The sequence below is a fragment of the Oratosquilla oratoria genome, chromosome 20 (assembly GCF_046742065.1).
Source record: "Oratosquilla oratoria isolate Oo_2021 chromosome 20, ASM4674206v1, whole genome shotgun sequence".
Lineage (NCBI taxonomy): Eukaryota > Metazoa > Arthropoda > Malacostraca > Stomatopoda > Squillidae > Oratosquilla > Oratosquilla oratoria.
The window spans coordinates 1,116,120-1,132,040 of NC_134796.1; the positions used below are offsets into that span (position 1 = coordinate 1,116,120).

General features: G+C 44.9%; 2 protein-coding genes across 2 annotated transcripts; both read left to right on the forward strand.

Moving 5' to 3' along the window:
- The first annotated feature begins 238 nt into the window (after window positions 1-238).
- On the forward strand, window positions 239-5,569 carry LOC143036041 (sodium-coupled monocarboxylate transporter 2-like). Its single transcript, XM_076203296.1, has 7 exons — window positions 239-607; window positions 980-1,110; window positions 1,686-1,874; window positions 2,294-2,451; window positions 3,192-3,332; window positions 4,742-4,800; window positions 4,991-5,569. The coding sequence occupies exons 1-7, from the start codon at window positions 400-402 to the stop codon at window positions 5,290-5,292; spliced, it is 1,188 nt and encodes a 395-aa protein (XP_076059411.1). The 5' UTR covers window positions 239-399; the 3' UTR covers window positions 5,293-5,569.
- A 1,338-nt stretch (window positions 5,570-6,907) lies between these two features.
- LOC143036023 (sodium-dependent multivitamin transporter-like) lies at window positions 6,908-13,304 on the forward strand. The gene is made up of 6 exons (XM_076203280.1): window positions 6,908-6,990; window positions 7,762-7,880; window positions 9,603-9,757; window positions 10,632-10,783; window positions 12,012-12,124; window positions 12,800-13,304. Exons 1-6 carry the CDS (start codon window positions 6,908-6,910, stop codon window positions 12,940-12,942), a joined length of 765 nt encoding a protein of 254 aa, XP_076059395.1. The 3' UTR covers window positions 12,943-13,304.
- Window positions 13,305-15,921: the final 2,617 nt, after the last annotated feature.

The window sequence follows — 15,921 nt, forward strand, 5'->3', positions numbered from 1 at the left end:
CTGCAATATTCTAAATATGTCATGCCTTGAAGCTGTAATATTTCTTAAAGGATATATAGATAAAACGACTGTTCACCAGCGCTTCTTATCGCACTGCCGTGTTACCTATAATTCAGTAAAGCGCGAGACTAGTTTAAGAGCGAGTTGAACGCCCACCCGTGCTGATGCGCAGAGGCGCATGCGTACTAAAGAGATAACGTTTTGGCCCAAGAAGTTCCATATAGTTTCTGTGGACCTAGACCCGTCAACACGTATGTGCGGTGCTCATAAGGCCACACCTTGCTTGGCACTCGAGCTTGGGAAGTTGAAGAACTTTGTAAGGAAAAACTCTACGAAGGAGAAAGAGACCTTTGGCTTTCCCTCCTGGATAGGTGAAAGAAACCCACCTGCAGAGACAAAATGACGGATACTTCGCCGACTTTCACAGCTGTGGACTACGTCGTCTTCGGTGGGGTTCTGTTCTTTTCTCTCTTCATCGGGCTGTACCATGCCTTCCGAGTTCGCAACAGGGACAACGCCGAGTTCCTGATGGGAAGCTACAACTTGTCCTGGTTCCCCGTCTCTATGTCGATGCTCGCCACCTACATCTCCGCCATCCTAGTTCTGGGTAAGGTAGGCAGAGGCAGGCATGCCCAGACATTTCGATCTCCTCCAATACAGTGAAGTGCCTTTATTTAGATCTTCCTTGTGACTCATTCCAGACGACCTGATTTTTCTAAGGAGCAGGCTTGGACCAAAACGGGGTCTTTATCGAACGAGACCTCGTGTTGGGCCCAGTATGCCTCCCATCCGAATATAACCGACCAGTACTTGGCACAACAAAACCTATATAAAAGGATGTCACCGTGGGGGAAGGCGTCAATGTGTCTGCGCAATGATTGTTCTTTCCCTTGGTCAACACCGTCATCAAAGCAATTGATTTTAGGGATAAACTTTTCTGCCTTCGTGGCTTAATGACGAGGGTCTGTCCTATTTACAGGAGGTCCAGCCGAGGCCTACTACCACGGGATGATGTATCTTGTCGTTCTGGCGGGACAAGTGGCCAAACCCATCGTGGCCGTCACATTCCTCCCGGTCTTCTACAAGCTCAGACTCGTCTCGGTCTATGAGGTAGGTGGAGGAAACATTGCAGAGAGCGTGCGTGATCTCACTGAGATGCAACTTGGGGAAAGAGTCGAGACGCTCGGGGTTCTCTAATCACGTCTTTACTATTGACTCTGTCTCTGTGTACGGTAAGAATTTAAGACAGTGAAGTGTGACCGAGTGAAGATGCCAGATATAGAAAAGGAGGCTTATGGACACAGAATCACATGGTTATATACTATTTTGTCGTCAATAATCAGTTCCTCTGTCTTTGTTGACAATACCACACCTAAGAGGCGGAATCATAGAGGAATTAAAGTAATAGCCTTAAGGAGGCTAATTGAACAGAGGGACATTAGAAGTTAAAAGTGATGAGAACTCTTAACAGAGATTGCTCTCTTATCATAAAAGAATGCCGCGTGACCCTAGCCTGTGGGCTTCAAACAAAACCCTTAAATTATCGGTTGCACGATTCTTAGGCAGTGAATAAACAAATGAATGAGTAAAGAATAGGTGTAGTGATATAAGCCAACGCACTATAGGATAGTTTCAGTTATATCGATGACGCTGTGAATAATGATCTACTTCCTCCTCGCGTGCAGTATCTCGAGATGCGATTCCGTTCGAGGGCCATCCGGCTCTTTGGAGGAGGGACCTTTGTGGTCCAGATCGTCTTGTACCTCGCCGTGGTCATCTACGCCCCAGCACTCGCCCTCGCCTCCGTCATGGGGTTCCCTGTGTGGGCCTCCATCGTCCTCGTGGGAGTCATTGGCACGGTCTACACCGCTCTGGTAAGTCACAGGGATCTGTCGTAGAACCGTAACCAGAAAATTAGATGTGATCTGCTACAAATGGTCGAATAGTTGTTGCTTCGCCCTGCTTGCTTGTTGGTTTGTTTATCTTGGTGGTTTGTTTGTCTACTTGCTTCTTTTATTGTTCTGCTTCCTCCTTTTGACAAGCTCCTCAATTGCAATCCATTGTAATTAAGATTTGGTGTACTTGGGTAAACAGGTACAAACGCCATTCAGTTTTGTTTCATCCTCTGAATATAGTCGTGATTATATGAATATGCTCTCTAGAATCTAGATGCTGTTGATCTGGTGCATGTCAGTGATGATACAACAATCACCATTATTGCAAGGAAGTTGATGAACAGAAAAGGTGTCCCAGGTCATAATCATAATAGTGTATTATTCTCTCCTTCGATCAGGGCGGCATGCGCGCAGTGGTCTGGACGGATATGCTGCAGTTGTCTGTGTTGCTCTTGGGAATGGTAGCCATCATCATCAAGGGTACCATCGACGTTGGAGGTCCAGCAAACGTGTGGAGAACGAGCGTCGAACTCAGTCGAACTGGCCAAGACTTTAAGTAGGTCCTCTGGTGTGTGACTCTGTGACTGATCAGAGGCGTCTTTGCGACACGTGAAGAAAGGAGGATGTGGCAGAACAGCACCCATACTCAGTTGTGCATGTCCAATCCTGACTCATAATTCATGGGAACTGTATAAATACATCATCCATTGTGTTATGGATCTAGATAATTTTCTTTACATAATATCACTCTTATCATTAAAGAACTGTTGTACACAGAAATGTATTCAATACTCAACACTGAAGATATATTTGCATAATTCTAACTTACCATAGACCACAGTGGGATACCCATGACAGGTGTGATACAACATACAAGGTCCCAAAGCGTTCAATTTTCACGCAAATTCGAATTCGCACATGAGGCAAAATTCACGAGCAGAAGGATCACGTTGTAGTTTCGGACAATCCAAATGCATCAAACAATGGTGATCATATTAGCCACAGAGTGTTCACCTGTGTCTTAGTCATTAGTCGGCTTCCCTAAATCAACCTGGATCCTGAAGGGGGAAGAGTGGGGGGGGGGCGTAAGTTACCATGTTTTATAACTTTTGTTCTAACTAGGGCCAGATAATTACATTCAGAAATTAACTTGATTATTTTGATTATCCAACAAGTAGCAGATTTTGGACTTAAAGACATCAAGCGAATGGGTGTATGTGTATGTGTGCGCGCACGAGCACAGGTTCGAAGAAATCGAGAGAGACTAACGCGAAGACCATTCTTTTCTTTCCGCAGATACCCCTTCTCCTTGTACGAACGCCACACAGTCTGTAACCTGTTCCTAACGTCTTTCTTGGGCGTCATGACGGCCTACGGATGCCACCAGACCATGATCCAGCGGTACAACAGCCTCCCGCGCCTCAGGGAAGCCTATATGTGAGCATGTTATTATTGTGTATATACGTATGGAAGATGTGTGTGTGTTTGTGTTTGTGTGTGTGTGTGTGTGTGTGTGTGTGTGTGTGTGTGTGATTCACCATAGTCTTGGATCACGCGTTAGACTCGTGATCGTCAGCTATTTCCCTCCTGGAAGAGAGCTCAGAGCTTATATATGACCGATCTATGGGTAATGCTGTGACTCCCAGCCTACCAATACTAAAATTATTTCAGACCTGGGCTGGATTTGAACCCGGACCGCCGTAGTGGTGGGCGGGAACTCTAACCACTGCACCATGTGGTGTGTGTGTGTGTGTGTGTGTGTGTGTGTTAGTAGTATTAGTGGTATATCACATTATTCAGAATGTACCCGACTTCAATTTTCCCTGAGGAAAGAAATTTAGCACAGGTAGTATTCTTTTGTGGAGAGATGTAGGGCACCCTTGTGCGCATGTACCATAATTTCCTCCTATACAGTGAGTGTCAGTCACTGACAATCTGCCTGTGAGGGAGGGGATAGATCTTGGTGTTTGTTGGATTCTAACTTTACGCGAAACGACGAAACGGATTGAATATCGCATAAATTTTTACCAGAAACTTGACGACAACCAAATGGAGACAATTCGGAAGATTCTGCGGGCTTTCGACGACGATACCATGGTTATCGCACAAATTGTACAACCCGGTTCAAAGATGGGCACACGTCGGTGAGGAGGGACTCATGTTCCGTTAGGCTCTCCCAACAATCCCAAATGATGAGGCCACTGACCAAGCGTGGACTCTGGTCACTCAGGCCCGTCGGGTTACCGTCCTAGAACTTGAGGGCTCGAGAACAAGCTCTGGTTCGGCACATCCTCTTCTGAGGTAGAACTTGGGGCTAGCGGAGGGGGTCCGCGTCTCACGCACCAAAAATGCATGGAAGGGTTGCAAGAACATGCTCGACTCCGCAAACGGTGACCCTGACTTCCTGAACACCACTACCGCTCAGAAAAACGCCGAAGTAAACAAACAGACATGCACAATGATACTAGTTCCTAACCCGATTTTCACTGGTTGGAAACCCGCAGGTCTACAGCGGCTGGCGGCGATCCTTGGGCACTCCCATAGATCTCTCTTGGAAGAAACTTTGGACTACTGTTCGCGTTGCATCAGTATGGGGCAGTTCGATGTCATCGGACTATAGTGGTAGTATAAGGAGAACACTCTCCGGTTGCCAGCTCTCCTTGTGTAAAGAGGTGGAGGAAATATAGAAGAAGCTGAAAGACAGCTTGGGCTCAGTCTGGAAACCGAACACCAGCTCCTCAGGGCTGTATCTCCAGATAGAGGGGAGTGTGCCAAAGGGTTTTGAAGGTAGCGGCAGGGATATAATAAGAATAATTATAAACCTACTTTATTTCTCCTCAACGCAGGGCACTGGCCTCCAACGTCCCCATGTCCATCATTCTCATCGTCACTGCCTTCTTCACCGGTAAGTCACTTCTGTCCCTGTCTCACTCTGCCAACCAGCAACCCCCCTCTCAAAAATGGATAAATCAATGAATGATAAATAAATAGATACATAAAAACAGATAGGAACACATACTGGATGTGCATTATAAGGGGAAAATGTGTTCACCAGACGCTGACCTCCGAGTTGTCTTTCCCTTACTGAAATGCAGGTCTGGTGCTCTTGACGGTGTACAAGGACTGTGACCCCCTGGCGGCGGGACTCATCCAGAAGAAGGACCAGATCCTGCCCTTCTACGTCGTGGAGCGCCTGCGGGACTTCCCAGGATTCGCGGGGCTCTTCGTGGCCTGCCTCTTCTCGGGAGCTCTCAGGCAGGTCGAGCTATTCACTGAGTCACAAACGTCAGTGCCGCCAATGACAGTAATGGGTATAGTAATGATACCAATAATCTTGTTAATCACTATCACAACGATCTTAAGGGTAATAATGTTAATAACAACACCCATGATGTGAACGGAGGAATAGAAATGTAGCAACCATGGCGCTTTACGGAAGTGTATTGTAGAATCTTGGGTCAGCTCTATAGAAGAAGGAAGGAAATGGCAGCGATGGGTTATTTGGGGAATATGATTACGTGGTGTGGGAAGAAAAGAAATGGCAATAGACGGTGGATAAAAAAAAATGCATGTTTTAGAGAGAGGATGGGTGTAGAAAAAAACGACCCAGGGAACCACAACAGACACCCACACACCCACCCACACAAACACACACATACACGCACACATACACACATTCAGACAGAGAGAGAGAGAGAGAGAGAGAGAGAGAGAGAGAGAGAGAGAGAGAGAGAGAGAGAGAGAGAGAGAGAGAGAGAGAGAGAGAGAGAGAGAGAGAACCTGTGACCATAACGGTAATCTAGTATTTTTTTTTCTGAAGAGGGTGGACTGCCGATGGAAAATCAACCCCTCACACCCAAATCTAGATATTGAGACAATGAGGTGTAAAGACGAAAAAGAAACGTTCGTGTGTAATCAGGTGGTGTGTGAGTTGACTCAGTCACCCCTTTTAATTTAAATTTGCTACGGGACCGCGACTTGAATGTGGCGATTCACTAGGGGTTGGGTGCAGAGAAGACTACGTGAAGGAAAACGACTGGTAGCTCCGGGTGCGGAGGGAGAGACTGGTAGCTTCGGTTACGGAGGAGACTGCTTGGCTCGATCCATGCGTCAGCAGCTGGGGAAGGTAGAGAGAGATTTTAGGCGATAACTGCAGCTCCGGGGAGGTGGCGAGAGAAACGGCTACTGGGAGAGGTGATGATGCTCTTCGTCTGGTTCCGAGGCGTTGACTAGAGAGAGGTGGAAAGATGTTCTCCGACGGGTTTCGAGGCGTTGCCTGGAGAAATGTGGAGATATGTTCTCCTTTGGGTTCCGTGGCGACGAGACGGGCTCCGAGGCGTTGACTATGGGCTATGGGCTACCGCTCGCGTGGGATCGGTTTTTGTGGGAGGGGAAGAGAGGTCTGTAAGAAAATTAAGAGATAGTAGTGTATAAAAGAGGGCTATTGCCAATAAGCGCTTTTTGCATGGGCGATAAACTAGGGGCAATTGATTGTGGTGGCTCGGGAGAAACGGCAGGGACCTTGGACGGCGGCGCCGACGCTTGCGATTAGAATCACCAAAAGTTAAGCAAATGGTAGGAGGCGTAGTTGTAAAGATATGTTGAAAAAAACGAAAAAAAAAACTTTAGTGGAAGGTAAACTAGAATGAGAAGATGTAGTATAAGAGAAAGCTAGAAAGGAAGCGAATTTCAGTCGAAGAAAAAAGTACGTGTAGATGTTTGTGCGCGGGGCGTGGTTATGTTCGTGAGAGGTGTGTGTATGTATCTTACGAGAAGTGAGTAGGGTTTACTTTCCGTGTGTAGCGTTACTGATTAATCCCAAGCTAGGCAATGGGCGCTTGGTCACTAGCGAGGGGATGGGCGATTGGCCTCTAGCGAAACAATGGGCGATATCCGAAGCGTAGTCAAGAAAGTGGATCTGATAGCAGTGCGGGGGGTGGGGAGGCAGGCGGGCGAGTGCTGACTTGTGTGTCTCTTTTCTTCCGAGCACAAGTCTGAAAACAGAGAATTACATGACTCGGGAAACATGTGTATTTGTCAAAAGTGTAAACCCCCTCGCCAGCGTCAGCGAAGAGGCCAGGCGTGTGGCGGACCGGTTGGCAGCAGAGGAGACTAAAGGACAAATAAAATCTCCTCTCCACTACCGGCCGGCGAAGATTTATGGGCGTTGGCTGAGAGAGCTAAAGCGAAGGGCGACATCCGACTTCTGCTGAGCCAGCGAGTGTAGATATGTGCGTTGACTTGCGACTTGCGACTTGCTAGGTAAGAGCACCCGCTCGCGCGGGATCGGTTTTTGTGGGAGGGGAAGAAGGTCTGTAAGAAAATGAAAAGGTAGTAGTGTATAAATGAGGGCTTTTGCCACCGGGCGTTGACTACTTCTGACGGGTTCCGTCGGCCTTTATATATCCGGGTCAGGTCGCGTTCTGCATGTTGATTGGCCGTTGGTGGATCGCTACTTATGGGTACGCAAGCGTATTGCGCGCAAATTGTCTGCCGTCGTGCTCTGGGGAGTACTCTGCCTCTAGCTAGTGGACCGCATCGCGTTTGTATATGTATACACACACACACACACACACACACACACACACACACACACACACACACACACACACACACACACACACACATATATATATATATATATATATATGTGTGTGTGTATACACACACACACACACACACACACACACACACACACACACACACACACACACACACACACACACACACACACACACACACACACACACATACACACACATAGAAATGGTTTTGGCAATCTCTCATTAGTTGCTGCCAGGCTGTTCCTGGTAAACTAATCATCGTGCATTTCTTCTTTTTTGTCATTATCATTTTAAATCTACAGCTCGCTTTCGTCTGGACTCAACAGCCTGGCCGCCGTGTTATGGGAGGACTTATTCTCCCCGATGGAGCGCTTCAAGAACATTTCCTCAAGAGGACAGACCTGCGTCAGCAAGTCCATCGGTCAGTAGCAGCGTCGCCATAACGCGGTCATGTCAGTTCTGTTTGATGTGGAAAAGCGTACGTCTCGTTATACTCCTCCCATGTTGTTATTGCTTCTTCCGTAACATTCTTTGTTCACTACGTTTTTCAAGAAGGGTTATAATCCTATTTCAACACAAGAAGAAATGTCCTTCTTGAACACCCAAGTGCAAATGAGATGGGCAACCATGGTCTCACGTTAGAAATGCACCATACTGCATTTGTATCCTGCTATATCAATGTTGTATCCTCTCTGCGTACGTCCATTTGTGTATATGTATATGTATATGTATATGTATATGTATATGTATATGTATATGTATATGTATATGTACATGTATATGTATATGTGCATGTGTATGCATATGTATATATGTATATGTATATATATGTAAATATGTACACACACACACACACACACACACACACACACACACACACACACACACACACACGCGCGCGCGCGCGCCCGGCCGGGCGGAGATAATTTGGGCTTGTCTCCTTCCACGTGTAACCCCTGTTCACCTAGCAGTGAGTAGGTACGGGATGTTAGTCAAGGAGTTGTGACCTTGCTGTCCCGGTGTGTGGTGTGTGAGTGGTCTCAGACCTACCCATAGATCGGCAAATAATGAGCTCTGAGTTCGCTGCCGTAGGGTGGTGTCTGGCTGTCTCTACAGAGGCTGCAGCAGATCCGAGGTGAATACACACACACACACACACACACGCACACATACACACACACACACACACACACACACACACACACACACACACACACACACACACACACACACATGTATATATATCATGAAACAAATCGTTAGTGACACTGATGTAATTCAAATAATCAAACCCGGTCATCGCAAAATTTCGAACGAAGATCCCAAGCTTGAGTTTTACGTGCTACCACTTTGTTACTTAGCGTAAAAGGCTCGATAACCCGATAACAATTCTAGTACCCAGGAATAGACCGACTGAACACTTCAGCCCTGAAGCCTGTTTACTACGAATCCCATCGTCACCAGAGAGGGTGGCAGCACAGAAGCTTTTTTTTCACTTCACCGTTGTAACCATTATGGAAAGAATCGCAAGTGGCAGCGATGTCATTCAAATATCTAAAATCCGGCAGTCGCGAAACTTCTTGGGATTTGTAGAAAAGAGGCTGTAGTATCCAGTCGGCCTATTCCTGGGTACTAGAATTAGTACCAGGAATTATCGAATCTTTTATATGTTCTGAGTAGCACTTTTCCACTAGAAATTCTATTTTTAGAGTTGCCTTGTGGGCTGTTCTATGCTGATACTTAGGGGCTCCTGCGGATAAATGGATGGAGATCTGACGTGGCAACTTGATTGTCATCATAATAACATAGGCTGAAGGTTATATCTATATATGACGTGTTTTTTCCCATTATTGGCAGTTTGACCGGTAGCGTTTTTTTTTTCTTTCTCTCTTTATGTGGAAGACGTATTCTTAGTCTGGTAGGTAAAGTGGTTTATTTCCATCGGGTTTAGAGCTTTTCTTTATGATCTGCTGCATAATCTTTTTATCACACTGATAGTTATTGATCCATTTAAGGTACATAAAAAAAAGTGAACATGATTTGCGAGAGCAAGAAGGAGTTGCTGATGAATATGTGTGAGGAAAGTAAGGGTCAGGATACCCAGACTTCTGAGGTCTTTCTATTTCATGACCCGCTGTGACAGCCACGGGATTCGGGGTGTTGTGCGTGGGGCTGTCCTTCATGGCAGGGAGCCTCGGTGGAGTTCTTCAGGCGTCATACGCCGTCAATGCGGCAGTGGCGGGACCACTTCTGGGTCTCTTCATCATGGCGCTCTTCCTACCCTTCGTGGATGCAACGGTGAGATCCCATCTGTCTTTTCATTTCTTAAGAGACAGGGACAGAGTTGTAAATGCTATTATTGTACTTATTACCCAATAACACCATTATTACAATAGCTAAATTATCATTTCATTGTTTTCATTGTCTTGCCCCTACTATTGTTACAATTACTGTTATTATTGATATCAATTTAGCTTGGCTATCGTAGTTATGGGTAAAACAAAAGTGTAAGGTAAGGGTGAGTGTGAGATAAGAGGAGGTGTGGTTGTACTGAATATTGAGAATGTTGTGGGAATGGTTCTGCGGGCACAAAGGAATAAATGATAACATAATTCACGTGAAAGTGATCAATTTGAGTGTGAATGCTGTGCAAGCAAGAGAGAGGAGCGAGATATTTATGGTAACATGATATTTGATAGAATTCAGTCGTTTGAAATGGGTGAGAGTTATGGTGTTAGGAGATATCAATACAAAAATAAGCGGTTGTAAAACATGTTTGGCACAATACAAACATCACACAGAAGTTTTTCGAATTTGGTCACAAACAAGAGCAAATAGAGACAGCGAGGTCACAGAATGGCGGACACTTCGAACAGTCAAGTGGTGAGAATCAGACAGAAATAATGTTCAGACAGAGGCGGGAACGACTCACTACCGCGCACTCCCATTAGGGATATGGCGGAGAGCGCGAATGTGCGACTTTAGGCTCAGGTTGTGGCGGTAAAGTGTGCCGGCGCGTGCATTGTTTGAATGTTTGAGCCCAGTAGTGAATCAGTGAATAAGGGGTTCAGGTGATATAGACAGGTTAACCACTTGTATTTCATTGGATGGTTCTGTTTCCCTTTAACCTAGGTGCTCAATTATTTCTATTACTGTCTTATCCCATGGCCAGAGTGCAGGCCTGGGCCTCCTCATCGGTCTCAGTGCCTCCCTCAGCGTCACCATCGGATCCATGACCACCCACGTCGTGCCACAGCTCCTCCCAACGAGCGTTGACGGATGCCCCGCCAACCTCACGATTCCGATCAAGGACCCCGGACTGACGTAAGTTCCAGGTGCTTACCGACAAAGTTCATTATCAGGCTCCAGAAAAATAGATTCCGGTGACTGGAGAAGTTTGACTGCGTTGTGGCTTGAGGTGGGTTCCTGGCTGTCAAGTGTTGCTTAGGTGGTGAGTGGGAGATCTCTGTCTGACCTCTGCTATTCTCTGTTAGATCTATCGGGTGTTTTGACTGTTCCACGTTGAGTTCTAATGACAAAGAATGAATCCGGTAGGTGACCATTCGGCCTATAACAAGTACCGATGAAAAAAAACAACAACAACAACACGGGGTCTCACCACTTGCTTCGCTCTCCTATATGGTACTTTTCTTACTCTTTCTCCGGTCTATGAACCTTTGGAAACCCCATTCTCGATTTTATTTTTTATTTACATGTATGTACACTGTGGTCTCTCCCATGTGCATATGCAAATTATGGTGCCATATAGTAACCCCTTTACTTTCGGTAGTTGGTTTTATTGTTCTTTAATGTATTTCTTGAGAAATTGATAGCCTACAATTTCCCATGTCGCTTTTTGTGTCTTGTCTAATTCTACATATGTTTATCCATAGCAAGCAGATGGAAATATACCACAAGTCTGCCTATATTCAACACTTGTTACTCATGCACTCCTGGTTGTTCCTGGCTTTATTTTGCCTCTTTTCTTCGTGTTGGGGGATTGCTATTATAGTAAGTTTTAGCAAGAAAACCCACAGCACGGAAATGGGAAAATACATTTCCAAACTCAGTAAAGTCAGATGTCTTACATTAATACTTAGACTTCTAAAACACTCGGTTCAAACACTGGAGAGATAGTTAGGAATAGATTAATAGTAATTGTTGCCTCGAGTTTCACTGACAGGATATCCGCAGCACCATAGGAGCTGGCAACGATCCTCGAAGTCATGGGTATGTTAGGTCTCGGACAAGTATCCACAAAATTCTTTTAGAACATTTTAATTTCTCTTAAAATCTGATGAATATCTTCTTACCTAATTTTTTTCTATGTCACGCATATTCACAGATTCCTACATTTTCCTTTTATTTGTATTTACATTTTGCCAAAGCTGTCCCTTGAGCGACTCATTTATCTTCGCTCTTTAGCAAATGCCCTCCAGGTTAGAATAATCAGATTTTGTACAAGAGTGGATGGCTCTCAGTGCGTTGCTGCATTTTTCTGTGACCTCAGGAGGAAGACCCAAGTTATTTCAGAGTGTGGTACTTTTTCCAGCCCGGATGACATAGAGTACCCGTGGAAGATCTTTGCGATCTCCTACACACTGTACCTCCCTGTGGGGTTCTTCTTCTCCGTCGTGTCTGGCATCATCATCAGTCTTTTCACAGGTAATCTTAGACTTCTTGAATTATAGTTTGATATTGCATGTGTGTGTGTGTGTGTGTGTGTGTGTGTGTGTGTGTGTGTGTGTGTGTGTGTGTGTGTGTGTGTGTTGTGTGTGTGTGTGTGTGTGTGTGTGTACTCCAGCGACGGATATACTACTCTATGAAACAATTTTGTCACAAAAAAAAGTCGATGATAAGAAAACTCGGTTTTCCTCTCTCATGGGTCCAATGTAGATGTCTGCAATAGGGCATAAGACCACACATATGAAAAATGAAACTCACCATACCACTCCCACGCGGTGGGAAGTGAGAAACCCCCAATAGAGCAAAGCCCTGTCACTTGAGGCAAGCCGCTGCGTTTTTTTTTTTTTTTTTTTTAAGTCGATATTGGGGTGTCTCCCCCCTGGCAAAGACTCGTACTGAAGTGGAACAACACTTACTGGGACTTTTATATAACGTTTGATGTGAACAAGATTGATGAAACTTTACTGTAATCCTTGTCCACCCTTGCTCCACTTGTGTGGACAACCCTTGCTTCTAGACTCTAATCCTGAGCCTTCCCCTCAGCTGAATAAAATCGTTTGACGGTAGCCGTTTGTGTAACTGCTCAAACACTTCTGAGCCTCATACTTGTTCCCGGACATAACTTCACCTTGTTTCCGTCTCCGACCACCGCAGGCTGCAACCGGGCCCACCCCCCGGACAAGACCCTGATCCACCAGGTCTCGCATTGGTTGATACCGGCCAGAAGGTCGCCGAAGTACGACAAGGCCCCGACTTCGGAACTGCAAGACGAGAGGGACTGCAGCAAGGCCAATTAGAGGAAAGGTCTGCTCGGGTGCACCTCTGCTGACGTCATGTCGTCGATGGATCCTCCCAAATGAACTTCACACAGACGTAGCCACCGCCCTGCCCCCTTACTTGTCTGGAGCGCAGTGATTGGCTGGAGGACTGGATGGCGTCATGATCGTCATACGTTAATAGGATCTATGATCTTTTCGTCGTAAATGTACTGTGGTGAGATGTTTGATATATTTATAATTAAGTTTTGAAAGGACGCATGGTTTTATTAATAAGTATTCTGGCTGTTACGATCTGAGATCGAATCCGGAGTTACGTTCCTTGTGTTTGTGTTTGGAAAGTGTATGTCAGTGCAATCCGTGAGTGTCGAGACTGAGAAGAGTTGGGCGTTGCTCTGCCAACAGTCTAACCACCGAAGCTCTTCAAGAGATTCAGGTGTTTGCGTCCATCACGCCAAAACCTCACAACATTTGTATATAAATGCATAAAGCAGTATATGAGTTCTACATTAGCTTTTTATTAACCTTGTTTACTCTTCTGACAAATAGTTCAACATGGATACTGTGCGGCAATGGAGGTACAGTCCGTCTAGTGCAGTGGTTCCCAAACTATCTTACCTGGCGCCCCCTTTTTGCTTCCAGTAGACCCGCACGCCCCCACTCCTTCTTTTGTTCATGTGAAATGGTTCTTGCATTTATTTCTTAGCATTGTTCAGGAAAACAGATTTCTGTTTGTATTAAATTTTAATAATAAAAGCCACTCAAACAAATAATAGTACATTTCAGAGACATTTTTCTAAGTAACTAAAAACGAAACATTTGGTTCAAAGGGAGCGAAAAAAAGTTTGAACATTAGCAAATTGTGGTTGGTATCGGTGACGTGTCCAAAACATGTAAGGAGAACTAGCTTAATAGAAAACGGGTTGGAGTGACTACTATAATTATACTTTGCATGTATGTAATGGCAGATATTTGTTTTTTGAATGATTTTATTATTCTAATTAAACAAATATTTTTGAACAGATGACTTCACGCCCCCCTTGTACCCTCCTCACGCCTCCCTTGGGGGGCGCGCCCTATAGTTTGGGAACCACTGGTCTAGTGGGTGGACATAACAGCTCGAACGCATCGTCTGCATCAGGCCCAGATCGTGCCGTGTGAAGTGGGGAAGGAGCCGAAGTGAAATGGGGAAGGAGGAGGAGGAGCAGGTGGAGGAAATGGAGGGGGACGAGAAGGTGAAGGGGGACAAGGAAGTGGAAGAGGGCGAGAGGGAGAAGAAGGTAAAAGAAAGTGAGGTGTGGTCTGATGAGGAGGAGGAGAAAGAAGAGGGAGAGGAAAAAGGGGACGGGAAACTGGAAAGGGAAAGACGGAGGAAATGACAGTACACATGTAAACAAACACCCAAAACAGGCAAATAAAGATATTCAAATCATAGACATTATGATTCATTGTTTAGATGTTAGGCCAACGAAATCTTGGAATTCCAAATTATGAAACAATCGCGTCACCTTTGGAAAATAAATATAGAATTAAGCGGCCTCTTCTTGATCAATAATATTTCGCAAACATCAGTTTTGCATAAAATAACTGACAGTGGAAGGGTAGTATTGGTAGAGTCATGTATCAGACTCAGTTCCTTGTGCCATTAATACTGCTCGTGTGGAGGCATATTTACTTAGGTATGTGGTGTGATTGAGGTGAATGTCCAGCACTCCAAACATTGTTATGTTGCTTTGCTCTACTACTGTGGTAATTGTTATTGGGAATCTTTTAGTGCTTACCTTCGTTCGGGAAACTTTCCCTCAAAGTGTTGTTTACCTCTTTCGAATCAGGAACATTTCCTGAAGCCTCGAACCGCGCCTATCGTAACTTTAAATAAGATACGATTTAACTCCCCTCCTCTTTATTTGCTTGTTAAATCTATGTAATAAATTTTGATTTGATAGATCGGGGATTGAACTTTTGAGAATTTACATAAAAGTCAATATTGACCCGTGGCCTTTTGAACTTTTTCGAACTCGTGAGAGTCCCACCGAATACAATCCACACTAACTAACGTCGCGTCAGAGTACCCAGAGATCTGGTTCCAGACGGACCTCATATTTAGAAACGTCTTAGCAAGGGACCTACGTTTTCGAAGTTCAAGACAAAGCTTAATCTTCAAACTTAAAATTCCACAGTTTGAGAACCCAACCTGGTGGAAACAGTGACCGGTAAGTTCTCGAATGTTAATCTTTGTATTTGTTGAACCTTAATTTTCATACTACCATTTTACCCAGGATTGAATCACGGTTGACAATTCCCGTAGCATCTTTAATTTCGCCATACTAATATATCACACCATGCAAGACACACCATTTCGTGAACGCACTGGCAACTTATATAAATTTACAAAGTGAATAACATTCTGTTACTGATCACTCGATGTTGTCTGTCAAATTTGGTGGCGGTGAAAACGCGCATGCGCACAGTTCAAATACTTATTTTCAAAAAATGACAATCTTTTTTTTCACAATTTGGAATTTCAAGATTCAGTTGGCCTAACATCTAATCGATGAATCATAATGCCTATGGTTTGAATATGATTAATTTGGCTGTTTTTGTGTTTGTTTACATGTGTACTATCATTTCCTCCCTTTTTTCCTTTCCAGTTTCCCGTCCCCTTTTTCCTCTGCCTCTTCTTGCTCCCCCCTCCTCATCAGACCACACCTCATTTTCTTTTGCCTCCTCCTCCGTCTCGCCCTCTTCCACTTCCTTGTCCCCCCTCACCTTCTCGTTCCCCTCCATTTCCTCCACCTGCTTCTCCTCCTTCCCCATTTCACTTAGGCTCTCGTATGCCATGACATTTGACATGCTTCAATAGCAGCCCGGTTTGATTATGATAAATAAGAGGTTGTAATTTGTATTCATGTATTGTAGTCTTGTATCTGTTAGGTATGAGGGTTGAGGGGAAGACAGCCAAACACATGACAAATACTAAATATATTTGTTACAATAGGA

Excerpts from the sequence above, each read along its gene's own strand:
- LOC143036041 (XM_076203296.1), top strand. The coding sequence starts at position 400 with ATGACGGATACTTCGCCGACTTTCACAGCTGTGGACTACGTCGTCTTC. Across the intron at positions 3,333-4,741 it reads CGCCTCAGGGAAGCCTATAT|GGCACTGGCCTCCAACGTCC; the intron begins GTGAGCATGTTA and ends TCCTCAACGCAG. Across the intron at positions 4,801-4,990 it reads CGTCACTGCCTTCTTCACCG|GTCTGGTGCTCTTGACGGTG; the intron begins GTAAGTCACTTC and ends ACTGAAATGCAG.
- LOC143036023 (XM_076203280.1), top strand. The coding sequence starts at position 6,908 with ATGACTCGGGAAACATGTGTATTTGTCAAAAGTGTAAACCCCCTCGCC. Across the intron at positions 10,784-12,011 it reads ATCAAGGACCCCGGACTGAC|CCCGGATGACATAGAGTACC; the intron begins GTAAGTTCCAGG and ends TACTTTTTCCAG. Across the intron at positions 12,125-12,799 it reads CATCATCAGTCTTTTCACAG|GCTGCAACCGGGCCCACCCC; the intron begins GTAATCTTAGAC and ends CGACCACCGCAG.